This window comes from Pteropus medius, unplaced genomic scaffold (genome assembly GCF_902729225.1).
Source record: "Pteropus medius unplaced genomic scaffold, Ma_sr-lr_union100, whole genome shotgun sequence".
In the NCBI taxonomy this organism is placed as follows: Eukaryota; Metazoa; Chordata; class Mammalia; order Chiroptera; family Pteropodidae; genus Pteropus; species Pteropus medius.
In genome coordinates this window covers 818,983-839,642 of record NW_024341754.1, presented here as the reverse complement: position 1 = coordinate 839,642, position 20,660 = coordinate 818,983, and the positions used below count along the sequence as shown (strand labels likewise).

Here is a 20,660-nt window from a genome sequence, read left to right as displayed (position 1 = left end):
TTTCAGTACTATTCATCTCCCTCACTGTCCCCCAAATGTGTAACCAGGCCTACCGTCCTATTCTGTGAGACCGCAGAGACCTCTCCTCCTACATTCTGGCCCACCCACCCGCAGAGGTTCAAGGCCAGAGTCTGAGGGGTGCAGGGGGCGGGGGCGAGGAGGGGCTCCCGGCCCGGCGCGCTGGCCACGCCCCACTTTGTTATCCTACCCTTTTCTGGGTCAGCTGGTGCTGGCGTCAGGCGGAGGGATGGGCTGGCTCGGATCGACCCGGCAGGGCTTGTTTACTATGGCTGATGATCTGGAGCAGCAGTGAGTTAATCCTGTCTCTTTCTCTTTCTCTCTCTCTCTCTGGGCCATGATCCTGGGACTGTCTGTGGCTGAGGAACACTTTTAGACACCTTCCCGCCTTTCCTGTTTCAGGTCGGCCTCAGGGGAGGGGTGAGGGCTGCGTTTGTTTGCTTTGCTTTTGCCCAGAACAGGCGGCAGCAGAGCCGGGGGGAGCGATGGGAAATAAGTTTGCCTGCAGCTCAGCGACTCTCCGCGTTAGTCTTCCAGATCGCTCCTCGTTGTCCTCTAGCCGCTGTACTCTGGCAATAGATTTAGTGGGAATGCCTGAGATCCCCGAAAGCACGCTTGCGGGACGCGGATGCTGGGGTAGCAGCCAGGTCTGCTGGTCTGGATTTGCCCCAGGATGGCAGTTGGGGGTGTGGGAAGAGAAGAAAAGGCTCCACCGTTCTATAATTGGTCTAACTGGAATAATGGCTTGCAAGTTTTCTTTAGTGCTCGCTCACCAAGACGCTTTGCAGCTTGCGATGCTAGTTGATGATGTTTTTAATCGTCATAACAATAGCCTTTATGTTGTGGTCTCAAAATTAGAGCTTTTGAGATTTATCACTGCCTCAAGGCATCAGGTTTGGGATGCCACCTGTAGGTGGTGTGACTAGCCATTCGCAGTGTGATAGGAGCCAGGCAAAGTTGCTTCCAGAAGAATGACTCAGCTCACAACCAAGCCTTGGTTTCATCAGAACAGGGCCTTTCCTGGATCCTGTGTTCCCCCTTTTCAGAGCTGCACAACCAGCAGCTTGCAAAACGAATTAACTTTATACCAATAGCTTCCTGTTCTTCAAGGAACAGCCCAGGGGACTGTCGCTTTTTAAGATGACTTTTCCAAGAGGAAACGTACAGTAGCTACAACGACTTAGGAAAATACATGTTAGGTCTAGTTGAGATGCAGGTAGTTCAGCTCTTTTTTACAAATGAAGAAGCCAGTGCCCATAGAAGTTAGGAGACTTGCCCAAGATCACAGAAGCCCAAACTCAACACAGAACCCCTTCTGCCTTACCCCTATCAAGATAAAAATGCTTTAAAGGGAAGAGACCACCCCAGGCAGGCTAAGTTTATGGCTAAGTGGCTTCTCCGCTCCTTGCCTCAGTCTACACGACTCCCCACCTGCCCACAGCCCTCATCTCCCCAATTGTATTGAGCAGATCTAGTATGCCAGGCACTATTTCCAGTGCTGTACCTGTAACATTTTGGGGGAAGAAGAGAGGCAAAATAAAGCTCCCCCAAATATCTGAGCAGTCCATGGTACTGTTCTATGGAACATTTCTCCTGAGTGCTGCTTTGGGCAAATACAATGCAATGCGGGGTCCAGATGCCTTGGTCTAACTTGTTACAGTCTCTATGATGTGGAAAGTTTATCTCTGAAGACTAGAAAAATTCTGTGACCTTGGCGGTGTGCGTACTTCAAGCTTACAAAAAATTCCAGTGGAGAATCAAAAGGGTTCGGAGTCTCCGTAGGATTGGATTTGATTGAAATTGACAATTCTCATCTGGCTATAAAGTCATTGAAGTACCACTCTCAGCTGCAACTTAAGTATTTATTTCAAACCTCAGTCATTGAGAATTGTTACTTGCAAAACACTGGAAATGTTGACAGCTTATGATTTAGCTGGGGGAAAAAAGTTTATTGGGAGTTTATCTTGTCCTAGGCATTATGTGTTTTAGGTGCATTCACTCATTTAGTCTTTAGAACAACCCTATGAGGTAAATACTATTATTACCCTCCTTTTAAAGATGAGGAAACTTTGACATAGAAAGACCAGAGTTACATTGCTGATAAATGGCAGTGACTTACCAGCCAGGATTAGAACTCTGCCCTTCTGGCTTTAGATTACATCTCCTTTCAGAAAACAGAGACCAGTGTGAACATGATTTTACATACTGTGAGTATTCATGTAAGGCCTTGAAAAGCTGAGGCTGGAACATCCACAGAAGAGGTATAGAGAAACCTGGATTTGGGATTTGGGTTCTAGTTCTGCTTTTTCTGACTAGCTGTATGACTTCTTTAGACATCGGTTTGCTCGAATGTAAAATAGAGAGACTAGGCTAGGTGGTTCCTAGGGAACCAACCTAATCTAAAATTCTGTGCTTTAAATGATGTACCAGGATGCTCAATGTATACTAAGGGGGTAAAGGAAGTAAGAGTTACCCTTATTCTCCCACAGAATGCCCCTGTGTGACCATGCCAATATTCACAAGCCCTTCCTATAGCTGGTGTTATCCATCCTATAATCTCCTTCACCCAGGCGGAGATCAAGGAAAAAGAAATATCATATGAGATTGATAAGAAATAATAGAAGTTCATTTATTGAGCATCTAATTTGTCCCAGGCATCTTACAAGTTCCCTTACATATCTAGACCTTCAAAGACAGGTTATTTATCAAGCCAAAGCCATTCTGCTCATAAATAATAATACTGTGACTCAGATCCAAGATTTTTTTTTTTTAATTCCAAAACTGGTGCTGTCAACTTCTACTCAACAATGACTTAAAGTCCTCTAAGTATGGAGGAGAAAGCAAGATAGGGTATCTTATCGGTTTTATTGCATGCCATGGGAGGTGAGGACTATGTGAGGTTTCTACTCATTTTATAATCTGGAAAACAAGGCCAGAGGCAACCTGTGTCCAGTCAGTGAATCACAGCAGGTCCTGAACCCAGGTTTCCCGCCTCCTGCTCCATGCCTATCCCATCTTGTTGCTTGAGGATTGCCTGAGAACCCACCTGGGCACTGGCAGCACTCTGTACTTCCAAGGGCTTGGAAGAGGGCACACACAAACCCCAGTGCCCTACCAGGAGGGGAGTTGGCAGGGGAATTTGTCCTACTCTAAAGGAGAAGGAGCGTCCAGTCCCAGGGATAGCAAAAGATAACTGAAACATTAGTTTAAAATTGGCTGTTTTTCTCCTTGTGATCTCCTCGAACATTATGAAAACCAGTAACAAAGGGGATTATAAAGCTCAAATGAGATAATAAATGTAAAAGTGCTTTGAAAACTGTAAAGTGCTATGCACCTGATATTCTGAGTGTCTTTGAAACAAAGAGCATGTTGTTAATAGCCATTTACTGGAGAAGAGTAACAGTCTGTCAGGCAGTGAGGGAATTGCTGATTGCCATAGAGGGAGGTCTCCTGAGCCTGGGAAACACCCTGCACCCTGATAACTCTTTTGTAACTGTCAGAAAGGCTTAGGGCATCAATGTTTCCTTTCCATTGTTGCCAATGAGTGTTTCTGCGTCTCCTTGTCCCAGGCCTCAAGGCTGGCTGAGTAGCTGGCTGCCCGCTTGGCGCCCTACTTCGATGTCTCAGCTGAAGAATGTGGAAGCCAGGATCCTCCAATGTAAGTAGAAGGGATGGCTTGTGCCACCTCCCTCAGGAGAATACAGAATCTTCCCAGAGCCTGGTACACTGAGTCCAGACTCCTGATTAACAATGCTGGGGAGGCGGGGGAGGGTGGACGGGAAGTTGTCGGTGATCTGAGAGGAGATTTCTACAGAGAACACCATATGCTATGATAATGGTTCCTTGATGCCTCCCTCCCTATGCACCGTGCCAGCTCCTGCCACATCCCACAACTTCACCTCCAGCCCTATACCAACTATAAGCACACAACACATACAAATATACACATTCTCTCCTTCCTTTCTTCCTTCTCCCCCTAGTTCTTTCTTTTTCCTCTCCCTCTCTCTTCTTCCAAACACACAATCACTTCTTAGATTTACCACCTTCCTGCCCGAGGACCAGCAGCCCATAGTCTCTAGTATTACTAATGCCCCACCACTTCTCTGGTTTGGGACAGGAGTTTGGGATTCCCAGAGACCAGATCTCATGGGCAGTGTTATATTGGTACAGAGCATCCCATGAACTCCTGCAGCCACTGGCTGAAACAAGACCCTTGGGCCACATCTCCCTGTATTTCTCTTGTGAGCTTACCCACACAGTACCACTGCCTTAGCCATGGGCTACCCTCTCTCTTATGGGCCTGAATAAGTGCAGTCAAAAAACAGTCACAGCTTCCAAGCTTTTGTCCAGGATCCAGGTGACTTCCCCCAGGCAGCTCTGTCATGTGACTGCCTTCAGGCAAGCAGAACAGGCACTGCCCACCTTGGTCTGTCTCTAAGAGAAATATGCCCGTGGCTCAGTTCACATCCATCACCCCCTCCATCTGGCTCACCTCCAGTGAGAAGCTGCCCTCCCAGATACCCTCAGTAAGGGTATTTCTGTACATCTGTCAAGCCCCAGACACACAGGTATGAGAGCAATGGATGCAGGAGCTCTGTGAGGTCAGTGGGGTCACTGCCACCTTGGGGCCCAAAAGGAGCCAGGCAAACAGCCTCAAGGAATAAAATGGCCCCTCTTATTACCTACAGACTAGAAGCTATACAAATTGTCGAAGTTGAACTCAGGGTATATGGGGAGAGGGTTATGAAAGGAAAGAGGTGAGGGAAGTCAGGAAGGGTTTGGGAATGGAAGGACAGAGCTGAAGAGTGGAAGTCCAGGCAAAATGATGATGCTGTCAGAAAACAGACTCACCGCTCTGCCATGGATCCCCTTTCCCCAGGTCTCCAGAACAAGTTCCTGGCCCGATATGTGTCTCTCCCAAACCAGAACAAGATCTGGACAGTGACCGTGAGCCCCGAGCTCAGAGACCGCACCCCCTTGGTGATGGTGCATGGCTTCGGGGGTGGCGTGGGCCTCTGGATTCTCAACATGGATTCACTGAGTGCCCACCGCACACTGCACACCTTCGACCTGCTTGGCTTCGGGCGAAGCTCAAGGCCAACATTCTCGAGGGACCCAGAGGGGGCCGAGGACGAGTTTGTGACTTCCATAGAGACATGGCGGGAGACCATGGGGATCCCCAGTATGATCCTCCTTGGGCACAGTTTGGGAGGATTCCTGGCCACTTCTTACTCTATCAAGTACCCTGAAAGGTGAGGAGAAGCCGCCCTCTTGATCATAACTAACTCCTTGCCTTGCCGGGAAGCTCCCGGTATTAGTTTCCAATAGTTCTCTTGTTCCTGGATGATTTAAGGGCTATGATACCTCCAAACGAATGCGGCTTCTCCTTTGTCTTCCTTTAGAGTTAAACACCTTATCCTGGTGGACCCATGGGGCTTTCCCCTCCGACCGACGGACCCCAGTGAGATCCGTGCACCCCCAACCTGGTTCAAGGCTGTGGCCTCTGTCCTCGGGCTTTCTAATCCACTGGCTGTTCTTCGAGTAGCTGGGCCCTGGGGTGAGTAACCTACAGATAAAAAAAAAAAAACTATCTCCTCAAACTCTGGCTGTCCCATTCTAGAAGCCCCACTGTGTCTGGACTCTCATCATCCCCCATCATCCCCAGCCTGTTCTTAAAATGTGGGAATGGCTCTGGCATTGTTTTTTAAAACTTTTAATCTGGACCAGATCTCTTTATCTGCAGTTTCAGAAGATTCTTTTTTTCCTTCATCTGCATGGAAAAGGCTTTCCTACCAAGGGACAGATGGAGCAAAACCACTGTGTCTTAGCTTGATCCCCAGAGAAAGAGAGAAAAGGGCCATGAAAGAAGAGGAAGGTGACTCTCTCTTCCTCTGCTGAATTCTTATGCTGCATGTGTGAATTTATGGCAACCTGTTGGCGATTCAGCATGGTACCACCACTGGCTCCCATCTCTGCAGCTGATCTAGCACCTGCAGCAGGGAGATGTCAGAACCAGAGTCTCCAGCACAACCCACAGTGTCAGGCAAATCCCTCGAAACCATGCCCTACTCCAGTCAGACACATCTTCACCATTTAGCAGCTGTCAGCAAATTCTGTGGCTGAAGGGAGGGAAGGAGTTTGGGGAGAATCAGCCAGAGTAAGTGGAATTAGTAGGTCCCAAGCTTATAACCTCACCCTACCAGCACCCTTTTTGGGGAGTTTTTACTCTGATAAAGTGAAAAGCAGATTCCCTTAATGGAAAAGCTTGATGACCTTCTATCTTACACTAATGGCTTATGGATACATAGTAATGTTCAATAGCCCATTATGATGAGTTAATTACTAATGGCTAAGTAAGAGTTGTCTCTTTAAGCCCTTCATGAGAAACAGAACACCTCTGATAAAGAAAAAACTAGCATTCGAATAGAAAGTAGAAGTTTAGGAAAAGCTCAACTCTCACCACTCTCCCCTTTCCTGGACTTGCATCTGGCCAAGTTCATGCTTGGGCATCAGAGTTAGTGTGGGTGGGGCAGTTGGCTAGCAGCCAAGGAAGAGGACCAGGGCCCAGGGTGTGCCCTGGCTGTGCCTCTCTCTCTCACCTCTTGCTTCTCATATGCAGAGAGAAGACCAGAAGAGAAAAGAGAGAGAGAGATCAGAAGTTGACCATTAGGCCCAATTTTTGCAGTCTGTTTTGGGTGCCCTACTGCATGTTCATGAACTACATAAAGAAGAGAACGGATTGCCCTAAAACTGCCCCGAGTCTGAGATGCCAGGGTTCAGTTTGCCTCTCCACTCGTATTCTGTTACAGGTCTGAACGTGAGCAGGCTCTTGGGAGGTGGTCTAGTTTCATCCACTACCTTCAGAAGATTAAAGGCCATTAGGGTCTCCGGAAGGAGAGAACACAGCCCAGACTGTAAAAGGATAGTCTCTCAACCATGGACTCTTGTGGTGCTTGTGATCCTTGGAGAAAAAGATCATTGAGTTGAAAATAATCTGGTTCCTCAGTGACGTTAGACTGTTAAAAACGCTTTGGTAACCAACTGACTCTCATTTGTAGTCATCTGAGCTTCCAGCAAGACTCGCACACTCTTTCTGCCACCATTATGTTAAATGTACAAAGCAAACAAACCCTTAGGAGAAATAATGTTTGGTGAAAGTTGTTAAACATTCCCCAAACTGCCCAGTCTATGGTTTTCTATCCCCTCCCAGGGCCTGGCCTGGTGCAACGATTCCGACCAGACTTCAAGCGCAAATTTGCAGACTTCTTTGAAGATGATACTATATCGGAGTACATCTACCACTGCAATGCACAGAATCCCAGGTGAGGGCAGTTCCCAGAGTCAGATCGAGGTAGACAGGTTTGGAGATAAAACTCCAGCTGCTGGAAAACTCCAGAACTGTCCCAGGATCGTTCTGTGCTGTATTTCTTCTTCCACAAATCTTTCATTCACTTAGGGAAAAGGGAAACAGAGGCATTAGCAGCCTTGATCATTTCCAGAGGCTTCCCCAGGGATAGGCACAAAGGGATGGAGAAGATAATAGAGTAATTAAAATTGCTGCTGTCTCTAGAGGAGGACACTTACTCCTCCCTGGAGATAGGCAGTTAGCCTGACAGGCAAGAGTCCGGAAAGCTTTTGAAAAGATCTTTTTTTTTTTTAATACTAAAAATGTGATATAGACATGGTATTTTTATAAAGGCAAAAAAAAAAAAGGAAGGAAAAAAGTCTTCTGTCCCATATCTCAAATGTCCTTGTTATTTGCAATCTGAGATATCACATGATGTCGCTTCAGAGAGGCTCCTAACACATCTTGCTTTGCACACACGCAACTATAGAATATACTTCTGCAAATTGAATTGCCCATTGAGAGAGTATGTATTTTAAAATTTAACTATGTGCACCTAGAAATACTTATTATTGGGATAGGCATTCCTTCCAAATCTTTTGGAGATTTCAGGGTATTCCCAGAATATTGAGAAGCTCATACGTATGACTACTCACACAACAGGCCCCACAAAGCCTGCTGATCTGAAGTCTTGGCAGCTGACAGGCAGGGCAGAGCCAGGGAGGTAATCTTCCCCTCGGGCCGTGCTGTGTGAGTGGCTGATACCAGGAGGCTGCACTGGTGGCACCACTGGGGGCACCTCCTCTGTGGTGGCCTCACCCCAAGCTGTTGGGAGGCATCTCAGGAGCCAAGGTCCCTGAATGCAGCAATACTGCCCCACCTCATTCCAGCCCTATCTGGGTCACCCGTTGTGAGCCAACACTGTGAAGAAGAGGGAGACTTGCATTCCAGCAGTACTGTCTGAGCATTAGCCTCAAACCCAGATAGCTTTCAGGCAGCGTGGGAACTGCCTATCCATCCAACATTCCTCATGAGCTCAGCTAATTGAAGGGCCCTGTTTAGGCAGCACTGTAGAAACTCAGCTCAACAATCAGCTAGCCCCCTGTTTCCAGCTCTCGACCCCCCTTTCAGCCCCCACTGGGCTAGGTGCCAGTCGCTTGAGGCCCCACAGGCCTACCCCTAGCCTTTGCCTCGGAACATATCCCAGTCCCAGACCTAGCTCTGTTTAATGAATGGCCTCTCAGTCTAAGCCACAGAATATGTAATCACGGACTCATTCCTGTTCTGGAGGAAGCGGTGATGACATCAGTGATAACTAGTCACCATCATTCACTTTTATGACCCCCTGAGGGTTTTTGAACTGTAACCCTGACAAGTTCAAGGCAACTTACCATTCCCTTGGGAAACGTGAAATTTGGCCAAGGTCGGGCAAGGAGACGTTCGTTTCACCTAAATGTGGGGGCTTTGTACATATTTTCATTTTCCTCACAGTGACCTAATAAGGTGGTATAAATTCTCTCCCATTTGTAGATGAGAAAATTAAGGTGTTTTCTGGTTGCATGACTTGCTAAGAGAGTATAGCCAGGATTTGAAGTCATGTCTCTGACTCCAGAGTCCCTGATTTTCCCAGTACGCTGCAATGTCTTAAGGAAGAACTGTTTCTGGTGGCCTGTGTGGAACTTAGGCTCCCTTCATCCCACGGGTGGGAAGGAGACCAGGGATAAATAACCTGAACAGGCTGAACCTGATAGGAGGCAGTCCCTCCTCTGCCTCACACAAAAGCTACAGACCAGCCCGAAAGCAGCTTCAGTCCCAGCCTTGCAGACCCCTCATAATAATGGTTCCGTTAGCTCTACCTAAGGAAATGACCAGAAAGCACCGTCAATTCGATTGGCAGTCATTCATTGCTTCTCACATAGCAAAAACTGCTGCTCTCCCAGGTCCTCACAAAACTGACGTTTCATCTCAGAGTCTCCTCAGGAAACACTTTGTCCTGCCGTAGTACTCGCTCTTCGGCATCCACATCAGATGAACTCCTTGACCTTCTCCCTCCACCTCCAGCAGGCTAAGTCCCTCGTCTGTGTCTTCATGACACCCACCAACCTTTCATAATTCTTGGGAAATTCTTGGGAAATTTGAAGTTAAATAATTAATCATGTAATTCGTTGCTTAATGACTCAAGTGTGAGCTCCAGGAGGGCAGGTCCCACATCTGTCTTATTCGTATGTCCCCTCACTCCACTCAGGGCATGACATATAAATATTTGTTAAATAATATTAACCCATTGCTTCTTTGGATAATTCTCAGTGCCTTGGAGGTTTCTATAAGTGTGTCCCTCTAACTCGGTTCTGTGATAGGAGGCGTCTGGAGATCAGTCCTGTCTCCTAATCTTATCAGTATTTAATGAGTCTCAAACCCAGCATCTGAGAGGAATACTAAGATGATAAAGATACTGCCCAGCCTCTGAAGAGACCGATAGGTCTCTCTCTCTCTTTTTTCTTTTTTTTTTTTTATGCTGCAGGGTTTATTCTACTAATCGTCTCACACTGTTTTGCTTCTTAGCGGTGAGACTGCCTTCAAAGCCATGATGGAGTCCTTCGGCTGGGCCCGGCGCCCCATGTTAGAGCGAATTCACTTGATTAGAAAAGACGTGCCCATCACCATGATCTATGGGGCCAACACCTGGATAGATACCAGCACGGGAGAAAAGGTGAAGCTGCAGAGGCCAGATTCCTATGTCCGAGACATGGTACGTTGGCCGCCCAAGGAGCAGGGTTGAAGTGAAAAGGCTGTGCATCGAATGCCAGCACATGCTGCTTCACTCTCAGCATGGATGAGCACTGGGAGTAGAGAAGGTGAAGGAAGAATCAGTGGAGGAAAGAGGGATGGACAGATTGAGATGGGGCAATGGATTTGAAAGGGTTGGCTCTCTGCCATTTCATAATTAGGGGCCTCTCACTTCTGTGTAGCCCGATTCAGCAAAAAGGCAGGTTCTGGTCCGGTAGCCGGGCACGGACATCATGCCGCCACTCTAGCCCCGCTGTAATTCCCACTCAAACCCAGAGCTGTGAACAGTGGAGTGAGTAGTAGAGGCTGCCATGACACCTTCCCAACACACTCTTACCTTCCCATTTTTCTTACCCGCCTTCACCCTTGTTTGCTAAGGAGTGTGCTTAATTAGGCTGGGTGCCTAGTGGGCCCTAGTTTACAGGACCGGTGGGTGAAATGAGTAGATCGGTCGGTGGTGGGGCTAGCATGGAAGGCAAGATACAGTGAACGGCCACGGGAGAAGGAGAATGGGATACCTAGAGTCGTTGGCTCCCGCAGGAAAGTGCCAAGGTCCAGGGAGAAAAGCGGACCATTGTTTCTGATTAGTGCACATGGGTGATGGGCAAGCAGGTCTAAAGGAAAAGAAATGATTTAATAGCTTTCCAATGCCCAGAGTAAAGGGCTGTCCTACCCTGGCGGGTTCCTCTCTCCACAGGAGATTGAGGGTGCTTCACACCACGTCTATGCAGATCAGCCACACATCTTCAATGCTATGGTGGAAGAGATCTGTGACTCGGTTGATTGAGCTACTCTCCTTAGAGGAAGAGGAGAAAGCCGGAGAGTCGCTCTCACCTCCCTGTCTGCTTACTCACCCTTCTGTCCTTTCCTCACCAACTAACGTGCCAGCCAGGCAGAGTCTTGGGCTATCCTCACAGCAGGAACACAGTAAAGAGCACTCCTGACCCCATACAAAAGGCTGGAGGCAGAAGCCACAAGAAGCCTTGAGCTCCCCACCTCAAGGAAGAACATAAAGGGTTGCTTAGTGACACCCCATTCTCTCCACGCCAAGTGTTACCCAGATAGTGGTTATAGAGGGCCTGTACCGAGCCACATTGCACCGAGCAAAAGGGAGGGGGACCTCTCTTCCCCTGGACAAAGGAGAGGCTCCCACAACCTTTCCCAGCTCTGGAATGTCTGTGGTGAAAGTTTCCACACAAGAGCATTGTCCTATTTCATCAGCCCCTGGCCCCCGTCCCATGCCAATATTCAGGGTCTGGTTGGGACCAGTTCCCACTTAACTACCAAGAGCAGGTCCTGGAGTTTCCATGTTCTGCAGAGCCCCTCCCATGACCAGAGATGTCATATCCAAAGCCCTCATTAACGGATCAGGAACAGGCCAAAGCAGGACATAGCTGGCCCATGGTCATACAGCTCTTTTCCAAGAAAGCTCAGATTAGAACCCAGGTCTGCTGACACCCAGTGCTCATTGCAGACTCCATTTGCTAAGGTTCGAGACAGGCACCATTGCTATGGGGTAACGAGCCAAGGATAAGCCCATCTCTGCCCCACATTCCAGCCCCTTTGCACAGGGGTGCTGCTGTCCTGCCCTGTGTCTCAGCCCTGGCTGCCTAAGCTGGGTACGTTCAAGTGCTTCCTTCTATGCCCCCTCTTATTCCCAACAGGGAAGCCCCTGGGCCTCCCTCTGTGCCTTGGGCCCTGAAGCCCCACCTCTAGTATAGAGCAAAGATGGCCCCTACTGGAGAGAGCAGGGAAAGGCCCTTCCACCCAGGGCCGTGTCTGGATTCTTGTGCCCGGCAAGGTTTTTATACCTGCCCCCAGAGCTGAGGCCCTCTGGAGCCCCTGCTCATGGTCCAGTTTTCTGTTTTCATCAGCCACAGGACGGTTCTCACTGCCTGGCCCTCCATCCCTGCCATCTGTCACCCTTTCCCAGGGTCTGCTTCCAGGCGCTGCTGTGAGGTTCTGGGCAGTAGGCTGGGCCTGGCCCCAGAACCAGGGCAGTGCCTACCTGCTCCTTCACTTTTGTAAAGCCACCTTTCACCAGAATAATATTAACTCCTGGTGCTTTGTACTACTGGTCCAGCTACCTTGGGCTCCTTTTCTACATTAATAAAGAAATGAGTAAAAGCTATTGGCAGTGATGCTGTTTCATATTGCTCCGACAAGAGAGCTGGGGTGGTGCTGAACAGCCCCTGTGATGCCTGAGTTAGAGAAGGAGGCCTGAGAGGTACCAGCTTACACGCCTTTCCCTCTCCCCTTTAGCACGGCCCTCACCCTCTAGATCATGATTGACACAGGCCATCTCAGCCGACCCCTTCAGAGAATAAATCGGGAGTGTGGATGGGCCAAACTCTGATTCACAGAGGAGAAATAGGCAGAGCTGTGTGCTCCCTGCTGCTGAGTAAATCGCCGTCTTCCAAAGTTCACCCGACATGAGCCTTCACCCGGACTGTGCCTTACAGCGTGTTCTCCTAACTCCTACTCATTCCCTTCGATAGTCCTTTCCAGGAAGCCTGTCTCTGACCTCCCAGGCGTATTCAACGGCCCCTTTTGTAAAACTCAAACATGTAGTCACTTGTTTCATATCCATCTTTCATTCCTAGATCATAAGCTACTTAAGGACATGAGGCACATCTGGCACATGCCTAGTTCATGTTCAATAAATGTTTTCATTGAGCCAGAAAAGTGAGATATGCCAAGCGTTCAAAAAAATGTTCAAATCATTACCAATAGTGCCCAGCTAGGCTCAGAATTCCATAGCTCAAAGCAGCACCTCATGATGAATGAATGGATGATCGAATGATTGGAACTCCTGGCTATAATTACAAAACTCTGATCCATCCCGAGACCCTGTGCTTTCTCTGTGACTGAAGATTGCCTAATTGCCAACTCAGCCGTCTGGAAGAGAGGGCAGGTATTTAGAGCTTATGGCATGCCAAGAACTAAGGCTACAATAGTGAAGAAACTTGGTCCCTGCCTTTATGGGAAATTACATTCTACATGGAGAGGCACACTTCCTCAAATTATTATGTAAATCAATATAAAATTGTAACTGAGAGGTTGAGAAAGCCTTCTTCAGAAGTAATGACAGTTGAGCCTGAAGGAAGTGCAGGTGAAGGGAGGGGAAGGAGTATCTGGAGAGAACGTGGTGTGCAAAGGCCTATGAGCAAGAAAGATGGCTGTGACATGAGGCTGGGGAAGTGGATGGGCACACGCCCATGTACTCCCTCCGGCCATGAAAAGAATGTTGTGGTGTTCATCCTAAAATCAATGGAAAAAAATAACGAGTAGTTTCAGGGTGGAGTGGGAAATGTGACAGAATCTGGTTTGAGACAACCACTCTGGAAGCTCTGTGGAGTACAGATGGGAGGGGCTTGAGTCCCTGCAAGGGAACTTTGAGGCGACTACAGTGTTCCAGGCCAAAGATGCTGGAATCTTGGACTTGGCCAGTGGCTAGTGGGCACACAGAAGAGAAAGATGCAAGAAATATTAAGAAGGTAAAATCCAAAGAACTTGTCAACACTGAACGACACTACCACCCCCCTGGAGAATGGGCCAAGTGAGGCAGTAGTGACCAAACCCGCTCACATAACACAACAACCTAGGGTATTTTTTTTTAATGTAGTTTTTTGGGCTATATTCCCCCAGAATGTGATTCAGTAAATCTAAATGGAGTCTGACCATGACATCTTCATTTAAACACAATTCCTAGGAGATTCTCATGCCCCGCTGTCTGCAAGCACTGGTCTAAGCTACCCTGGATCTCTGATACTTGACCCAGAAGGCCCACATGGAGAAGTAGGGTCTTTGGCCATGATGGCCTGATTTTCCCAAACCCACCACAGTGCAAACACACTCCTCAGGAGCAGGTGCAAGAAGAGTCTGAGAAAGGTCACCCGGAGTGCCCTGTTTATACAACCAGGTGCGCGCGCGCGCGCACACACACACACACACACACACACACTCCATCTGACTGGGCCATTGCTAACATTCCCACGGCTAGGACTAAGAACAATGAACCATGAACACACCACCCAATCAGCACCTTTCCTGATATGTTCTTGTCACGTCCAGCAAGTGGTAAATCCTGCCACGTCCAGCGCGGCCCTGGAAAATAAACCTGAGTGGGAACGGTGGGAGATGAGAAAAGAAAGAAGACAGAAAGCGGGGATCAGGAGGTCCGCTGCCCACTAATGATGGACAACGGCCCAGTTTGTTTTTTTGCAAGCTGCTTTTATACAGGAACATACGATAGCTGGCTTGTGAAGTTTCATAGCAACATTGTTTCTTCTACTTTCTCCAAGACCACATTTTCTTATGGCCTTCAGCCTATCTAACTACCCGTGGCCTTATTTATACTATCTTGTTCTCAGGAGGAATTTGTGGAGGCGAAGTAACCCTTGGTTGCCTTCGCAGTCTGCAAGGACCTTGTCAGCTTACAAACCGCTCTCCACATGTTCTAAGGATTTATGCAATAAACGGGCTCTTCAAAGGACTAGCAGTTTACAGGGAGAGATTCCACAAATAGATATAAAAGACTGACTAACCCAAGACCAGGGAAGACGTTCCCTGTTCAGTGGCTAACAGAAAATGTGTTAAATTTAACTTCCTCCTTGGGATAGACACCAAAATATATGTACTAAAAATTCAGTCTGGTGTCATTGCCCAAAGGATGAGAAAATCTTGACGAATACATCTCTCCACTCTGCTATCTCACCCTGTAAGCCCACAACTACAGGTACCACTCATGACCAGCTAGAACATAATCCAATTGGCTGATAACAAACACCTTGTCCCATGAATGGTGCAAAACATCTCTCTTCTTATAATGTGACCTTTCAATTCATACAAAGTTCTCCTTGGAAAAGATCTGGGCTCTTTCTCTAGAATCCCTCTCTCTTCTCCTCTTCCCCAGGGTCCTGGTCTGTCTTGCAGAAGCAAGTGAGACACTTGAGATTTTTGAGGATCAGTCCCAACCCCATCCAAGTGAAATAGCTCAAGACAAGCCATCTTTTCACTTGCTAATATTGACTGTTTTTTATAGCATAAGTTCAGCACTGCTAAGAAAGTCTTTGTCTTTATTCTACTAAGTAACCATTCTTCACTTAGGGTTGAGGAAGAAAAGACAATCGCCACCTGACACTTTTTCGAGAATAACACATTCCTAGACAGAATGCTAAGGGAGTCGTTGATGCTAACAAGTGCACAGAGCCCTCCCTCCAATCCAGGAAAATAAGACCCCATTCTCTGGTTGATGGCTCCATGAAGTGCTAGAAGGAGCCCTCTGCAAACCCAGCCTTGCTAACAGTTAGGTGCTCCTTCATCAAGTGTGTTCTGAGGTCTGATGTAGAGTTTGTTATAATTCGGCAACCTCGTATTTCATTTGATACATATGAGAACCAATTCCACAACCAGAAAAAAACCTGGGATATACTAGTGACAAGAACTCTGAAGGACTTGGGGTTGTAGGTGATGTTCTTATCTCTTCTGTTTGACTTTGAAAAAGAAAAATTGTGAGGCTGAACACCTGACAACTAATACCGTGCCAGAGAACAGGATTTTGGGGAGGGCTCGTGACATATGACAGAAAATCTATAGGCTTCTGATTAAATTATAACATAACTAACACAAAAAACAGGCATCATATACTTCCTAAATTTTTAAGGAAAAAGTATCCAAATAACACTGCAAAATCACGTATTGTAGCAATGATTTTCCTACACGAGTCTGCAGACTGTAGCTGGTCCATGACAAAAGATTTCTGGTCTATGAGGAAATAAATTTTTTCAATATTTTTAAAATCCGACATATGTCTTTTCTAACTTTTTTAGAATTAAACTATTGTTTTTTAATGAAAATATGTTGATATTCAAAGATTCTTTGGGAGTTGGGAGGAAATATTACTTCTTATTGCCAAACATCGACTTCAGGGATTTCTTTCTTGTAATTTTGATTAATTTTAATAAAATCCTAAAGTCTGGGAAGTATTACATTATAGAAAACAAGAATGAGAAAGGAATTTTATCATAAGAAGAGGTGGAACTCATGACTGAGAGGATGACTATGGAAGGATAACATTGTTCAGATGAAGCTGATCTAATTAGTTTCAGCTGTAGTGTGTATGTCAAAAAGGAAATCACAAAACTGAAACTGGAAGTGTATGGATGGAAATGAAAGAAGAAACAAACAGGAAAATAAAACCCGGCAGAAGTATGGAATAGATGTTAAGATAAACAGAGGACATGAGTGATGCTTTTTAAATTCAGATTGCAAAACTGATCTGAGGCAGGATACAGTAATGCCAGAGGACCCAAGCATCAAGACATTGACTCTAAGTCTCCTTATGCCAGAAGCAGAGCACCTGGTAAATCCCTGCCCTACTGACAAGTTCATCTACTAGAATTTTGAAGAAAGATGGTCAAATAAATTGTATAGATTTCAGGAAGTCAGATTTCAAAATATTCCAAGGAAAATTACCTAAGGGGCTCAAAAGGAACAATAAGCTCTCAAATGTGACATTTTATAGTTTTGTCCCAGAGGAAGGAAGGGGGCTTCACCAACCAGAAAACTACATTGCTTGTCTTCTAATGAGATCAAACTATTGGCAGAGATGAATATCAAGTCTCTTACACTGAAAGACGAACCAAGCAATTAGAGCAAGGACAGTTTGTGTGAAAACATTAAACCAACGTGAAGGGTTTAGTGGACTAAAAGCTCAGTATGAAGCGGAAAAGGGGAAAGCTGCCCAAAAAGCTAATGTTAGGTCTCAATCCCTGCGTTGGTAGGAGATGCAGTGGTTCCACTGTTCCCTGGTTGGAGTGGGGGTTCAATTCTGAGAACTTTTTTCCTTTTTTAAGTAAGAAATACCTTTTCATTGTAGAAAAATGAGAAAAAACTGTCCATGATATATTACACTATGCAGAAATAACCACATTAAATACTTTTAATGTATATGTGTGGATACATATTCTGAGAATATATAATACATATGTACACATACTGGTTATTATATATAAATATATACTTACTAGAATGAAAGCATACTGACAAAGTTCTTTATGAAATTTTTTAAACTTTGTTATAAATCTCTTTCTACATCAACAAATACAGCATTTAATAAATATATTATTATTCTTAATTGTATTCCATTGTTTAGAATTGCCATAATGTATTGATCCAATTTTCTATTGTTGGATTTTAGAGTGCCTTCTGAATGGTTTTATATTATACACAATGTGTTAAGCTCCATGGACAATTTATTTTGCCCATTTAACCAATGATTTCCTTCCTAGATGTGAAGTTGCAGGATTGAAGGGTATGCAAAAAATATTAAGGCTTTTGATAAGCAATAAAAATAGTTTATACCAAGCAATCAGAAAAGAAAAGGCAACCCAGCAGAAAAATAAATGTTTTATTTGTGTGTACAGGGCGAAAAATATGAATAAACAATCCACAGAAGATATACAGATAACCTATGAACATTTGAAAAGATTCTCAACCTCACTAGTAATACAGGAAATACAAAAAAAAAAAATGAGAAACTATTTTTACATGCAGACGGGCAAAAAAATTTTAAGATTGACTATACCTGGTAACATCAATGGGGAGAAAGATGGACATTTCATACAATGTTGGTGAGAAAGGAAATTGTTACCACATTTTTGTAAAAATTTGGCAGATTCTACCAAACTAATCTACTGAAATTTAATCTATTGAAATGGACATACACTATAAGCCATGAGTCCTAATAGTAGGAATTTATGCCAATAAATTTTAACACTGTTAACAAAATACTAGAAACTTGTGTCCATTGGTTATAAAAGGAACATCTAAAAGTAAATTATGTAGTTGTATAGGTAGTGACATAAAAAGATATTTTAAAATATCAAGATGCAGATAATTCCTGTAACACTGTTCCATTTTTGTAAAATAAAAAGTATGTGTGTGTGAATAAACATGCATATTTCTATAAACATAGTGTTTGCTGCTAAAGAGGGAAATTGGCTGATAGGGCTCTCCTCTCACAATTTACTTTGTACACTTCTGCACTGGCTGATATTTTACAACAAACATTTATTTTTATAAGTAAACTTGAAAATTAAAAACAAAAAAAGCTCTCCAAGTCAAAGTGATCCTAATTTTGATTTACTTCCATAATGTCAGTTTCAGCAGTAAGTTCCCTGTGGCTTTGAAATGTGTATAAATCTTTTAAAATACGAAAGAGGCCTCTGGCTAGCTTTGTGATGCAGGATGTCTTTTTTAAGGACCTGGGAACCATCTCTTTAAAGTGTAATCATCAAGGAAAGTAGCTCCTCTATCGCCCAGTTGCTGCAGAAGGGTAGGAACCTAATTTCAGTGGACTGCTCACTCCTGAACTATCTCCTGTCCTAAAGATATGAGTTTATTTTCTCTTAGAGAAAGCCAATTAGCTAAGATGGTAACCCCAATTACCAAGGGAATTTAGGATGTGTGGCAAATGGTGCTGTCAAGTCATCTTACTTAAGGACTAGCTATTTAGTCTTGACAAAATGTATGTAATTTGTTATATCTGTCTTGCAATAAAAAAAGGACAAGATTTCTTTTTGTCTTCCCAATCCTTTAGAGGATTGCCTGTGATCCTCTTCACATTTTGGTTTAATGCATATTTCGTAGTAACTTTGTTTTCTTTTTCTTCTGCCTTTGTGGAGAGATTTTTGGGGTGGCAGATTTTGTTTTTAATTGCATTTCCCTAACAGCTGCCGAGCGTCAGGCAACCATACAACTTTGAAGCCTGCAAGCCCCCAGCTTCTGCCTGCTGCAGCCTGGAGCGGCCCTCTGGGAGGTTAACAGATGCCACAGGCAAATGGGGGAGCATTATCATTGTCTGGTACAGTCTCTGCATCTCTTGGTTCAAACTCTCAAAAAAAGAGTCACCTGTTTACAAAATTTATTTGTCTCCGTCAAATCATATGGGTCATACATAGATCACTAGTCAAGCAATGGGTTGTGCCTGTCCTCAGTCAGATTATCCATCCATGAGCCAATCAACAAAGGCTGAGGAAACAGGGCCATGTCGTACCTAAGAAAGTGAGCGTGTTGGATATCATAAACATGTTCTATTATAGTAAGCAGTATTATTAAATAACACAGACTACATATATCCACCACAATCATTACAAATGTCCACTGAGGAAAAACAATGGATTATGGGATATGACAGTGGATTGGAAAATAATAAGGTTATTCTTTAAAAGATTCCTAGAGAAGATGAAAGGAAAGAGGGTCCAGACAGAGGGGACCAGGAAGGACTTTGTGACAGTTGATAGAAGAGTTGTGTTCAGGATCCATAAAGAAGGGCCAAACATGTTGGAACTTTAAATAGGACACAGACTGCAAGGCCCTTCTGTAACTCTTAGAATATTTAATGTAGATGGGACTTAGAGATCAGGTCCAACCCTGACACACTTCACTGTGGGCCAGAGTGGCTGGTGACACAGTGACACAGCTGTGGCTGCAGAGTTCAAGTTAGAACAAAGGTCAGAGGTCAAGTCCCTGTCTCCAAGCTCAGTCTTGTTTCCACTATAGACCTTTCAGGATCCCTTTGCTAGCTCAATCCTTTGCTAAGACCAGTCCTCTCTTTCTGCTCCTGATTTGTACACTGGTTATGTGGTGGTGAAGATGAAGAGGGACTGGCCCCTCCTTAGTGATTTTTGTAAGAGGACAATTTGCTCCTCACTGTCATCATCCTCTTCTCTAAAACTGCTTGAACCCTGACCCACACGTCCTTGAGGACCCCCAATACCGTGTCATTCCTTAGAGTATTTATAAAGGGGTTGAGGAATGGAGTCACAACACTGCTCAGTACTGAAGGGAACTTTTGACCTCCAGATAGTCTTTCTGCGAGAGAATCACATAGATAAACACTGTGATGCCACCAGAAATCATGACTATTGTCAGGTAGGAAGCACAGGTGTTAAAGGCCTTCTTCCTTCCACTTGAGGAAGGGATGGGCACTATTGTCAAGATGAAATACACATAGGAATAGGCCACAAGGACTATGCAGCAAAGGATGAGAGCAGAAAAAAATATAAAATCCATCAACTCAATGGCAGTGGTGTCTGCACAGGCCAAGGCCAGCAAAGGCCCACTATCACAGAAAAAGTGGTTAATGATATTGGAACCACAGAAGGGCAGCTGTGAGGTGAGAATGTTTGGAAAGAGCACAGATAGGAAGCCTCTCCCCCCAGAGAACATTTGTCCATTATCTGTGTCATAGCTATATTCTCTCCATTTGTGATTTGCCTTTAACTTTATTTGAGGGGATCTTTAAATAAAGAGAAACTCTTAATTTTAATGTAGTTAAATTTATCAACATTTTCTTTTTTAAAAAGTACTTTTCTGATCTTTAACAAGTTTTTTTTTTTTTCTACCCAAAGGTCAAAAACAATATCCTTCTATATTTTCTCCTAAAAATTTTTATTTTTACATTTAATTTGTATGACCATCTAGAATGAATGTTAGTGTCAGATAT

At 45.0% G+C, this 20,660-nt stretch overlaps 2 protein-coding genes across 3 annotated transcripts; one reads left to right on the top strand and one right to left on the bottom strand.

Moving 5' to 3' along the window:
- Positions 1 to 162: 162 nt before the first annotated feature.
- On the top strand, positions 163 to 12,281 carry ABHD4 (abhydrolase domain containing 4, N-acyl phospholipase B). Of its 2 annotated transcripts, none has more exons than XM_039852011.1 (7): positions 163 to 309; positions 3,588 to 3,676; positions 4,898 to 5,270; positions 5,421 to 5,575; positions 7,229 to 7,340; positions 9,926 to 10,112; positions 10,848 to 11,055. In XM_039852011.1, exons 1-7 carry the CDS (start codon positions 248 to 250, stop codon positions 10,935 to 10,937), a joined length of 1,068 nt encoding a protein of 355 aa, XP_039707945.1. In that variant the 5' UTR covers positions 163 to 247; the 3' UTR covers positions 10,938 to 11,055. The 2 variants fall into 2 exon arrangements, with proteins under 2 accessions (XP_039707945.1, XP_039707951.1); XM_039852017.1 differs by having other exon boundaries at positions 297 to 420; positions 10,848 to 12,281.
- A 7,548-nt stretch (positions 12,282 to 19,829) lies between these two features.
- LOC120594117 (olfactory receptor 6J1-like) lies at positions 19,830 to 20,383 on the bottom strand. The gene is given in 2 exon segments (XM_039852135.1): positions 19,830 to 20,008; positions 20,011 to 20,383. Coding segments are annotated over 2 exon segments (552 nt in total).
- Between the last annotated feature and the right edge of the window lie 277 nt (positions 20,384 to 20,660).

What these genes read in the sequence shown, in the direction of transcription:
- ABHD4 (XM_039852011.1), top strand. Translation starts at nt 248, where the DNA reads ATGGGCTGGCTCGGATCGACCCGGCAGGGCTTGTTTACTATGGCTGAT. An exon ending in TCTATCAAGTACCCTGAAAG is followed by an intron (nt 5,271 to 5,420) that starts GTGAGGAGAAGC and finishes GTCTTCCTTTAG; the next exon opens with AGTTAAACACCTTATCCTGG. An exon ending in ATTCCTATGTCCGAGACATG is followed by an intron (nt 10,113 to 10,847) that starts GTACGTTGGCCG and finishes CTCTCTCCACAG; the next exon opens with GAGATTGAGGGTGCTTCACA.